The 12,812-nt window shown below is 38.6% G+C and overlaps 1 protein-coding gene and 1 non-coding gene across 2 annotated transcripts in view; both read right to left on the bottom strand.

Annotated features, from left to right (window-relative positions):
- The window catches only part of LOC116971642 (glutamyl aminopeptidase), a 74,990-nt gene that overhangs the window by 20,022 nt on the left and 42,156 nt on the right, over positions 1 to 12,812 (bottom strand). The window contains exons 7-11 of the mRNA XM_033018855.1: positions 11,877 to 12,011; positions 6,088 to 6,153; positions 5,658 to 5,723; positions 5,416 to 5,567; positions 2,084 to 2,166 (exon numbers count right to left, since the gene is read on the bottom strand). Coding sequence (XP_032874746.1) covers positions 2,084 to 2,166; positions 5,416 to 5,567; positions 5,658 to 5,723; positions 6,088 to 6,153; positions 11,877 to 12,011 — 502 coding nt within the window. The remainder of the gene's footprint in view (positions 1 to 2,083; positions 2,167 to 5,415; positions 5,568 to 5,657; positions 5,724 to 6,087; positions 6,154 to 11,876; positions 12,012 to 12,812) is intronic.
- LOC116983871 lies at positions 25 to 216 on the bottom strand. The gene has a single exon (XR_004414833.1). It is a non-coding gene; the product is annotated as a U2 spliceosomal RNA (small nuclear RNA).

The following is a 12,812-nucleotide window of genomic DNA, read 5'->3' on the forward strand; positions in this document are numbered from 1 at the left end:
GTCAACGTAAATATCTGGATATATATTTTGTGCACCGTTCCCAGAGGCACTGCAATACTGGGTCGATGCGTGGAGTGGACGGAGCAAGCCCCTATTCCATCTCCCTGTTCCAAAATTCAATTTAATATATGGTCCCTAGATAAGGGACGTATCAGATTATTAAACTGATAAGAACAGATACTACACTTGATCTTAGCCAAAAGGCCGAGAAGCGATGCAGCTAAAGCTGTATCCAAGGATAGTTTGTCATTAATATATAGACATGCCATGACGGAATGTTTCTAAGTGTCAGGGCTAGTTGATTCTGGATAACTTTGACTTAAATGCCGCAACGCTCATCATGGTTACTCCATCCAGGTAATTGCGGTATATCCGAAACTTATATGAGAAGGTACTGAATAGTGTGCATCTTCAAGGTCGATGTCTACCATAAAGTATCCTTGGATCCATGGTAGTAGTTACAAATCCCATGAATGGGTATACCTGGTGAAATACTCAAGTGGTTTATCAACGATGGTGCGTCATTCACCATCGTGGGAGGGTAGACCACTTGGGGTGCTTGCTGAATTGGTGGCAAGATATTAATTCTATTCCCCTTGTATTTATTTTTTGGTATATAACTACCAAGAGTGATAGCTTCCTAACCAGGCGTGATTCATCCACCCCTTGTTAGTACAACCCTTAACCTTTATGTGATGGTAGGAACCATACTTATCTGTCTTCATTGTTGTTTTCTTCGGTTTCTGGTTCCTTGTTCTTGTAGGGACGATGTTTGTTGGGGGGTGGCACATTTTCCCCTGGGGCCTGCTCTGGGCCGTGGCCTAAAATGCTACAGGTTTGGCATGCAGGCCCCGAGCTTTCACCAGTACCATGAGGTAGACGCCCCTGGTGGACACGTAGAGGTACTGCTGTCTGGTTTAGTGTGGTGCTCATTCCAGACTCTGCCCTCTTGTGCCGAATAGTTTGAACACTTCGTCCAGTTTTTTAGGACTGGTTTGGTAAGTGCCAGGTAGCAGGATCTGTGCTTATGAGGTCGGCGTTCTCATAGTCCTGTTAATTTCATAGATTGAGGGCAGGTTTGTGAGTTCATTTCAGAAGTTATGAGGTATACCGTTGAACAGTAGGGTCAGGTGTTTTGCCATACTACCCTGCCCTTCTGGAATGAGCAGGTGGACATGATAGCCGACGTCAGGGTACCAAATGCATTTTTAAAATATTTAGGTTAAACGCGCTGCTCAATGTATCCCCCAATAATGGCGGGCACTTTGAGTAAATGCAATTTAGGGGAGGCGTGATAAAACCAACGCCTCATGGCTACCTGTCTTGGAGAGGTTTTTTGGAAAAGACAGGTAGTAAGCTGGCCATCAGTTGAGACTGAAAAGCCATCTCGCTAGTGGTGGAGCCACATAGCGGCCACACCCAGCAGCTCTTCCTGATCCTGTACCTCAAGCATACTCCCGATATTGTTCAGCCAGTGACCGCTCTTCATGACCAGCCCAGCCACTGGTCACCCCAAAGCTAACCACACTAAGGAGGAAGCGATGGGCAGTACCTAGGCACTGTGGAGGGTATGCCTGAACCCTCCAGCGAGACTGCCCCTCACGTAGCGTGTCTCGCAGGAGCTCCTGCTCCAGGAGCCGCTCCAGCGGCTCTACTCTTGCGCCACCTTTCTGTGCTTGCAATTTCTTAACTGTACAGAGTCTGGCACAGAAATTATTTGTTCCGGGGATGAGTAACCGTCAGCTTGGATTGCTTCAATGTGAACAGACCGATACACAATTACTTAATGTTCAGTGCTTTCAGAAAACTGGAACCAACCCTCATGACAATGAGACACTGGTCTCACAAAAGAAGGGTCGATGTTTGAGTTTCCACCAGGAGTGGAAATCCTCGTTTGCTGTAAGTTTGGGCAGACAGTGCCTTTAGATTTTCAGAGGCAGTATTTCATATTCCCACTTTGTAGAAACTACCCATCGTTTTCAGGACCTGTTACCTAGCCTTTGCATGTTCTGTTTTCCCATCATTTCAAATGTTATCAAAAGCCTACCTTTCGGAGTCCCATCTTTGTTCATCTCATTCATACCTGTTTCATTCGACATGTTGAAAAATAAAGTTCCATTTTGTCCATCCAGTGCGTGCCATTGTATGGGAATGTTCCATCGGTAGCTAAAACAAAAGAACAAAGCATTCAATATTCCTTGTACTACTTTATTATTGCATTACACATGGCCAGAATATTTCTTTTTTCTTCTTCATGAGCTCTTATAGCCATGCAGTCCACTCTTTCTCTCCGCATTACTGTGCACTGAAAAGAAAACTAAATTTTCTAAACATAAGCAAATCCAACTGAGGTGTATAGCAACAGCACCATATGAACAGGCTAGAAGAGACCAGTTGATACTCAATCATCTTATGTATATGTTTAAGCAGGAACTGCAGATGCTGGAAAATCGAAGGTACACAAAAATGCTGGAGAAACTCAGCGGGTGCAGCAGCATCTATGGAGCGAAGGAAATAGGCAACGTTTCGGGCCGAAACCCTTCTTCAGACTGATGAAGAACGGTTTCGGCCCGAAACATTGCCTATTTCCTTCGCTCCATAGATGCTGCTGCACCCGCTGAGTTTCTCCAGCATTTTTGTGTATCTTATGTATATCTCTGCTCCACTGTGGTCACTAGTTTTTGTCTATGGAACACATGCACTACAATGCTGACAACTATATTCTGCACTCTGTACCTTTCCATTTGCACCACCTATTGTAGTTAAGTTTAACTTGATTATATTTAGGTATAGTATTATCTGTCGTAGTATTATAGCATATAGTATTATTGCATGCAAAACAAAAATGTTCCCTGTACCTTGGTACACATGGCAATAATAAACCTAAACCTATTAGTAAAGGGCCTGTCCCACGAGCATGCGACTCCATGCGGCAACCGCGACCTAACGTGGTCGCTTGAGCCGTACGGCCTCGAGGGGCTGGTCCCACTTCGATCGCCGGATCCGTATGGAGTTGTGCAGAGCTGGTCCCGACATCGCGCGAGGCTCCGAAAAACTGAGCGTGTTCAAAAATTCCGCGCAGCAACGGCCTACCGCCTCGACGGGCGTGCGCAGCGTCTTGACGCCGTACGCAGCATCTTGACGCAGTACGTCACACGCAAATTTCCCGTGGACTTCGCTCGAACTTCACGTCACTTACTCGACCTCCGCGTAGCCCCCGCTTCCGGTTTGGTCGCGCTCGCCGCATGCAGGCGCATGCTGGTGGGACTGGCCCTGTACGGGGATCACTCGACCTCTGCGTGGCCCCCGCTTCCAGTTTGGTCGCGCTTGCCGCTTGCAGGTCGCATGCTCGTGGGACAGGCCCTTAACTGCTACTTCATGCTCATTCTACAGCTTCTCCAGCCATCAAAATCTCCCAAAATTTGCGGAATAAAATAAAAACCAGGGTTACGATGAGAAACCAGACATTTGGATAAATACCTTTCAAGCCCCAACTTTGAAGAAGTATTGTATAGTCACTAAATGTTTTTGGCTGTAGAAGGAAGTTCTCTTTTTTTTGGGCAGCTCAGTCTGTGTGAACTGCCTGCACTGTGAGCTGCACACAAGGTTTGTGTTGTGAAACTGAAGGTTAGCATTAATGCCACCCTTTCATTAATATCACTTTGTCACTGATGAATACCAAATTAATCTCCAAGGTGAACTGGGGCCTATTTTGAGTGCCTTCATGTAGGATTCCAGGGGCAGTATCCACCTCAAAACAAAGTTAATAGCTTTATCTCCAGCATTGTGAGCAACCCATTTGAAAAGGTTTACTGTACATGCACTTGTTTTAAACAGTTAATATCAATACCAAACTTATTCGCATTTTAAGTCTGAATTGGCAATGTCAGGATGGGCAAGTCACTTGGCCTGCAACAATCCTGAAGTAAAAATCTGACCTTTACATGTAAAACGCTCTGTTTTACGAAATACAGTTTGATTGCTGTTCGAGTACCATCTTGTATTTTTACTTTGTCTAAGGTGGTGGCAAAACAGATGTTTGAAAGAACAGAATATCACAACACAACGCCACCCATACGTTTCATTGAAATCATTCAGCAATATGCAATCCATGAAATCTAGGTACTGTAGCTAGATTTGGATAAATAAAACACAAAATACATGCCATACAAGGATAAGTGCTCAACTCAGAAAACCAAGCCCAAAGCCAAAGTATTATCTATGAATTTTTGTGCGACTGTGGAGACTACTCCCAGCGACCACCAGCGAACATGTGGCGACAAACTAGGCTGTGGGCCGAGCATCAAAAATTTGTCTAGAAATCAGTTTTCGTGACCCAAGTCACAACTACATGATATTTTCCACAGATTTAGATGAAATATAATTGAGAAGGAAGTCATAACTCGTCATTGCCGAAAGTTGCACATTAATTAATTAAACTAATTAGAAAATGAGATCGGGAAAGTAAGCACCATCTAGTGGCCAATGCCCATATTACATGATGGGCAGCCTATTTCCATGTTGCAGTCCATTTAAACTATATATCATTATACCTATATATATTCCAGATAGTAATATAGGTATAATAGTATAATATATTATTATACCTATATATATTCCAGATAGTAATATAGGTATAATAATATTATATTTAGGTATAATAATATTATATTATATATTATTATACCTATATATATTCCAGATAGTAATACACAACTTTGTGTTGCAGCATCTCAGCAGGGACTTTGCTTTCAAGACTTTCTTCCACTGCTAACCACTTAGCTGCACATTTTTCAGACTTAATGCTTTTCTCACTAAATTCAATTACCCTGCTGCAAGTTTCCACGACAAAGAACCTTCATCGGAATCTCCAGTAAAACAGGCATCAGTGAAGCCCTCTCAGCTATGATGTGTGCTAGCCTGAAACAAAGCGCGTGATTGGCCAACTGGCAGACAACTCAATGTTAAACGTGCTTTGATTGGACTAAAAATACCCGAAATGTTTCCGTTTTTTCTCTAATTTAATAAAAATGTGCAAGTCTTGTTCATGACGAGTTTCAGGGGTGATTTATATATATTTTTTACACAATATGTGAACATTTCATGTAGTTCTGTGACTTGGGTCACGAAACACTGGAATAAAGCTCCTCGGCCCACAGTCTAAACTAGTCGCCTGTAGTTGCCTAAAAAATCGCCTAAGTGGGACAGGCCCATTAATATTTCAGGTTGAAGATCCTTCATCAGAAATGGGGAAAAAGAGAAAACCATGTTAGTTCTCTTACTAAATTTGACCCTGTTGGACTTCAATATGTTAAATAAATTGGTCCTCTAATGTATATTTGAAAAGCTTTGAAAGTATGAAGTAAATATTAGTATTCAAAGCAAATTTGTTCTAAACTATTAAAGATATCTTACTTCAGATATGAGGGAGGTTGAGTTAGATTTGCGTTTACATCCAACAGGAAGCGTTTCTGTGTAAGATTTGCATTTGAACCAAGACTCAGCACAGGGAAACCCATTTGTCGTGTCCATGTATCCATCACTTCTTTCACTGGTTCACCGCTGACCTGAATATGAAATGAAATCATCTCTACTTATTATGATAGCCACAACCAGCAGCAAAACCAAACAAAAACAGACACTCAAATCTTACCTACCTGAGCCAGGGCTTCCCAAAAGTCATCTGTTTTCGCATTTTGATACTGATGATCATGGAGGTATTTCTGAAGGTAGAATGCAGTATTTGATTCACATTCTTCAGTTATTATGATCAGAGAGTTCCTCTGTACTATTGCAGATAATATTTTCTTTATTTTGTGGCCCCTTAGTGTTCCAACCCACTCACAGCCCAAATTTATACAAATTATCTCGGCTTAGCCAAGGCCACACGGGTGGCCCCTGTCACCTCCCGTGTTAGTCCCCTGGCCTCCTGCTGGCGACAGACATCTCAATGATGCCGAGGGCGTCAACAACAGAGTGACTAATAATGGGAACTCACGACCAGAGGACTATCCGCACCAACAACCATTTGGGATAACGCAATGCCTGCTTCTTTTTTGAAAATTAAAAAAACGAAACATCTTGTACCTGGCATCCCTTCTGGAATTTTTCTGGAGTTATCCAGTTACGCAGCATACGTAGAATCGACGCACCCTGCAACCAGAAGCATACGGCATATCTTTAACAAAACTGAGTTTCATGAAAGAAGAGGGCAAGTTTTTGTCAAAAAATGAGATTAACAATGAACATCTTTTAGAAATTACCCCAGATGATTTGAGTGATAAAAAGGCCTTCTCTTGCCTGCAATTTAGACTGTGCTACTAGGTTAATAGTAGAGCAAATAGATTAAACCCAATTCACAGTTTAACAGCTGGGACCTATTGAATAATATTTCTGGCTGCAATTCCTTGGATGAGGAAGTAAATGGAACTTTATCATTTTTACCAAGGCAATGTGGATGAAATTAAAGGTGGATCTCAATTACAATCAAACCCTTTAATTCAAAAGGACACAAGGTAGACAGAAATGCTGGAGAAACTCATCGGGTGAGGCAGCATCTATGGAGAGAAGGAATAGGTGACGTTTTGGGTCGAGAACCTACTTCAGACTGATCAAAGGGACTGTTTGGAGGAGGCTCTTTTTTATTACCTTCCAGCTCCAACTCATATCCTTCTGAAGAAGGGTCTCGACCCGAAACATCATCCATTACCTCTGTCCAGAGATGCTGCCTGTCCCGCTGAGTTACTCCAGCATTTTGTCCTCATTCTCCAGAGAAGTCTTGGTGCACCTCAAGAACATTTTTACAAATTACTGCCTTCCACAGAGCTCTGGTGGTGCCACCAAGAACTGGAGAAGATCTTCAGGTTGGTGACTAGTCAGTAAAGGATGCAATGGATACGTTGTTACAATAAATTGGTTTTGACCAATGGTATTTAGATACAGATTCAATCCAATATAAATGCAGATCCAACTCTACTTTCTTCATCTATGAAAACAACATTTTTTTTGTGCTCTTCCTGGCCATTTAATCACACACCCCATAGCATCTCCATCTTTCTGCATATTTTATAGGCCCCTGCATCTGGGATGTCAACCCCCCCCAAAAAAAAATATCAATGGTCCCATTCCTAAAATTGGGCATAAGGTCTATATTCATACCATCTGGGTAGCTGAGTTCAGATAGCAGAGAGAGGAATTGAGAACAATTTTAGCGAGTCCCACGTGATTTTCATTGAGCAGGAATGTGAATTAAAGAAAAACAGAAAAGGTGTCAGACAATCACAGTTCCAGAGTTCTGCGGAAAGGAGAAACTAATCAACATTCGTGACCCTTCTGAACAATTTGTCACGCCAGATTATGACTTTACAGTGAAGAGAATGGATGTTAATCTCCATGCCATTTGAGAAACTTTGAACAAATTACAGATTATGGATAGTATTTTCACACAGAAACTTCAGTATGTTGAATGGTAAGAGATTATCAAGACAAAAATATTATTACATAAAATCAAATCACATCTGTTTGTAAATGAGCAGAGGGTCAGAATCAATAAAAATTCCATTTGTGAGGGACTTTCCTTTCCTCTCCAAATCCATTGAATCTATGTTCCCTGTCATTAAAAGAACTGCAAAAAAAAAGGAAAATCCATACTTTCTTCTTTCACAGATCTGCAGTCTTCCTGAGGGTACCTTACTATTTCTAGTTTATACATGACCTCAGTTTTCAAAGATACACTGGCAACACACAGCTTCACCTCACCACCATCTCATTCTCTGTTTGCCAATAGCCAATACCAGTTGAGGAGAAATCCTCTCCTAGTAAGGATCAGAAAATTTAAAGCCATCATAACTGTACCATCACAAGTGCCACCTCTACCATTCTAAACTTGTCTCAATTTAACTGTTATGTAAAATACCATCCATGCTGTTGTAAGCTCTAGCCTTGACTCTTTCAATCCCCACGAGCGTTTCTTCTGCGAACTGTAGATTATATACATCTTGCAGCCCACTTCCTAACTTGTACCAAGCCCCATTTGTCCATTATTCTTGTCTACACTGGTCAAACAATAGCTCAATTTAAAATAACTTGGCTTGGTTTTCAGAATTATCTATATTCTCTCTCTCCCTCTCTCCATACCAATGAAAATCACGTGGGACTCCATACCACACTAATGCGATCTCAGACCACTCCCCGCTAACTTTTGTTTTAAAACTAGAAGGAATGTCTATGAATAAATCGTTCTGGAGGTTTAACTCGCAAATTTTAAAAGACCCACAAGGGAGTATATATCTAAAAAAACAGATGGACCTATTTTTTGAGATAAATGATACACCAGATATATCCCCCACGCTATTATGGGAATCCTTCAAAGCATTTATTAGAGGAGTCATTATTTCATTTCAAGCTTATCAAAATAAAAAGAATAAGAATGAACAAAGACATTTAGAAGAACAAATAAAACAATTAGATACAGATAATGCTAAAGATCCAACTATGGATAAACATAATAAAATCCTATTATTGAAATTCAAGCTAAATAAATTACTGTCAGAGAAAGTTATAACATTATTTCAAATTACAAAACAAGAACACTTCGAATTCGGGGATAAACCCCACAAACTTTTAGCACGCCAACTGAAAAAACGGGAAAAAGAGAATGCAATATTAAAGATTAAATCAGATAGAGGGGAATTATTAACATTACCCAAGGATATCAATAAAAGATTTGCTCAATTTTACCAGAATCTATACACATCTAAAACGTTAATAGACAATAATAAAATTTCAGAATTTCTAGATAACTGTAACCTACCACAATTAGAACTGAGGGAACAAGAGGAACTGGGAGCACAAATTACTTCTAAGGAGATAGAAGACACAATAAAAACACTAAAGAATGGAAAAACACCAGGACCAGATGGATTCAGTAATGAATTTTATAAATCTTTTTATGACATAGTTACTCCACGATTACAGAAAATGTATACATATGCTTTTGAGGAGCAAAGCTTACCTGAAACACTAGCAGAATCAACGATCATATTAATACTTAAAAAAGATAAAAATATAGAAGAACCAGGTTCATATAGAGCTATTGCTTTGTTAAATACGGATCAAAAAATAATAGCGAAAACACTAGCCAGTAGACTAAGCAGGTATGTTAGTAGATTAATAAATGAGGATCAAACAGGATTTATACCTAAGAGACATTCATTCAATAACTTGAGACGTTTGCTTAACATAATGCACTCACATAAATCTCACGACCAAGAGTTAGCTATCATCTCACTGGATGCAGAAAAAGCGTTTGATCAAGTAGAATGGGATTATATGATTAAAGTATTGCAAAAATTCCAATTGGGAGAGAACTTCATTGCATGGATAAAACTATTATATAACAAACCTACGGCTAGAATACTAACTAATAATATATTATCCTCGAAATTTGAACTATCAAGGGGCAATAGACAAGGTTGTTCATTATCTCCGCTGTTATTTGCTTTGGTAATTGAACCCCTTGCTGAAAAAATAAGAACACACCTGGATATTTACGGTTATAATACAAAATATTCAAATAACAAAATATCCCTATATGCCGATGATGTACTACTGTACATCACAAAACCACAAATTAGTATACCGAATATATTAAATTTAATTGAGGACTTTGGATCCTTTTCAGGATATAGAATAAATTGGAACAAAAGTGAAATTATGTCGATAAAACCAAAAGACTCAACACATCTCAGGAAATTCCCCTTTAAAATAGCTACAGAAAAATTCAAATATTTGGGAATTGAAATTACTAGAAATTACCAGGATATGTTTAAAGCCAATTATAATCCCCTACTTAAGAAATTAAATAATTTGATTAAATTCTGGAAAACACTTCCGATGTCCTTAATAGGCAGAATAAACGCTATAAAAATGATTTTCTTACCACAAATTCTATACCTATTTCAATCAATACCTATATAACTCCCAAAAAAGTTTTTCAAAAAATTGGACTCAGACATTACAAATTTCATATGGGATTATAAACCCCATAGAATACAAAGAACACACCTTAATAAACGAAAAGAGTGGGGGGGTCTAGCGCTCCCTAACTTTATGTATTATAATTGGGCAGTAAATATTAAAAATATGATTCACCTGCTGGACAATTCTGCCCAGCAGGCGGACTGGATTGTAATGGAAAAGGGGGATTGCTCCCCGAGTAATATAGGAGCGATTATCCTCTCACCAATAAATCTGAATAATAAAAATTATAATAAAAACCCAATTATACATAGCACAATTAGAACATGGAAACAAATAAAACAGAATCTAAAATTAAGAAACCTATCTCTCTCAATACCAATAGCCAATAACCCATCGTTTAAACCATCAATCATAGACAAATCATTTATACATTGGGAAAGAATGGGAATCAAAACGCTCGAAGATCTGTATGAAGTGGGAAAATTACTATCATTTCAACAACTACAACTGAAATATAATTTGAAAAATAACCAATATTTTAAATATCTTCAAATTTGTGATTATTTGAAAAAATACACAAAAGACTATCATAATATGCCTTCCGACTTACTGGATGAAGCAATGAAGACAAAGGCGGAATCAGCTAACTTAATATCGTACTTATATAATATCATTTTAAACATAGAAATACCCACAACAGATGGAATTAGAAGAGACTGGGAACAAGAATTAGCTATAAAAATTTCAAAAGAGAGCTGGGATAAACATTTACTACAGGTGCATAAATGCTCGATCAATGTACGACATACGCTTATCCAATTCAAAACATTACATAGACTATATTATTCAAAAACTAAATTAAATAAAATCTTTCCCAATGTTTCACCAATCTGTGATAAATGTCTGTGTCAAGAAGCTACCATAGCGCATTCTTTTATTTTTTGTACAAAAATCCAAAAATTCTGGCATGGAATATTTGATATTTTTTCAAAATTAATTAAAATAAAACTGGTACCAAAACCAGAATGGATCATTTTTGGGATATCGGAAGATATCCCTGAATTAAACGTGTATCAGAAGAATTTACTCAATTACGGGCTAATAATGGGAAAAAAGCTCATACTTAAATTCTGGAAAAATGCGCCCACACCAACAATAAAAATGTGGATATCAAATATGTTTGAAACATTACATCTGGAAGAGATGAGATTCCTCTTAGCAGATAAAGCAAACCAATTCCAAAAGACGTGGTCTACGTTTATGGACCTATTACAAGCATGAGGTGCAATAGTAATTTTTTAAAAATAAATAAATAAATAAATGGTATCAGGACCTGGCATTGGGAGATAAAACAACAAAAACAGACTTGGTTGGTAGTCTTTCTGCGGAGTTTAATGTTATAATAGAGCGATTGTCCTTACTTTCTTTTTCTTTCTTTTCTAGGGTCTACTTTCTTACTTTACTTCCTTCTCTAACTTCTTTTCTAAGGGGCTTTCTTTTCCTAACACTCTTCTGCACTTCACAACTCTTGCGCACCTTCTTTACTTTCCTTACTTCTATCTTTTTCTTAAAGCTTTAAAAAAAAAAAAAAATGAAGCGGTACAAAAAATGTATTAAGATATATGTGTTGTGTGTTATTGTAATTTACCGTACTTCTAAAAAAAAAAAAAAAAAAAAAAAAAAAAAAAAAAAAAAAAAAGTCTTTTAGAATAGTAAATTTCACACTAATGTGTTAATTAAATGTTTGCAATCGCCCACACAATGGCATTTTCATCTCATAGTTTATAAATCATTCAGAAATTGAAAGTGCATCGAAAAGAATTGAGCATACATTTGGATGCCTCACAAAACAGTGCTACAGAAGAGGTCTAATGTGTACTAATTTCATTTTTTACCTTACTATATGATATGCCATCAAATACAGACGTGATTTCTGCTGGGGTTGATACTTTAACAATGATTGGATGGGATGATAACAAAGCATCGTCAGCCATTACGGACAAGACATCATCTGTAAGAATCTGATCTAACTGTGAAAGATAATATTGGAGATGTTATTAATCAATCACTGTGTCCAAGTTACCTTATCAGAGAATTATAGAAACATACAGCACAGAACAAGGTCATTTGTCTTAATGTGCCCATGCCGGCAAAGGCACTTTAAGGCACTCTGTTGGAGGGTCTCGACCCGAAACGTCACTCATTCCTTCTCTCCAGAGATGCTCTCTTTCCCGCTGAGTTACTCCAGCATTTTGTGTCTATCTGCGCTTTAAGGCAAGTTTGGATAATGTTACTAATATACTAGTACGTTAACTTTTGACATGATAAAATCAATTTGAAATTTAAATAAAATGGTAATAATTGAATTACCTGTAAATAATAAAATCTTCCTTTGCATTATAGTTTTTAATTGAAAGAAGATATATATTACTGTACAGTCAGTGACTGTGTTAATTGAATATTTAGCATTATAGCCTAATGATTTATTATCATTCAAGCTGTAACAACTAAAATGAACCCATGGCTATTTCACCACACGTCTTCAACTACATTTCAATTGTACTGAAGGTAGACAAAAAAGCTGGAGAAACTCAGCGGGTGAGGCAGCATCTATGGAGCAAAGGAATAGGCGACGTTTCAGGTCGAGACCCTTCTTCAGACTGATGTTGGGGTGAGTGGAGGGGGGGGGGGGTGCGGGGAAACGAAAGGAAGAGGCGGAGACAGTAGGCTGTGGGGGAGCTGAGAAGGGGGGGGGGAAGGAGGGAGAAAGCAAATAGGCAAAGTCAATGTTCATACCACTGGGGTATAAACTACCCAAATGAAATACGAGG

Source organism: Amblyraja radiata, chromosome 1 (assembly GCF_010909765.2).
Source record: "Amblyraja radiata isolate CabotCenter1 chromosome 1, sAmbRad1.1.pri, whole genome shotgun sequence".
Taxonomy (NCBI): Eukaryota; Metazoa; Chordata; class Chondrichthyes; order Rajiformes; family Rajidae; genus Amblyraja; species Amblyraja radiata.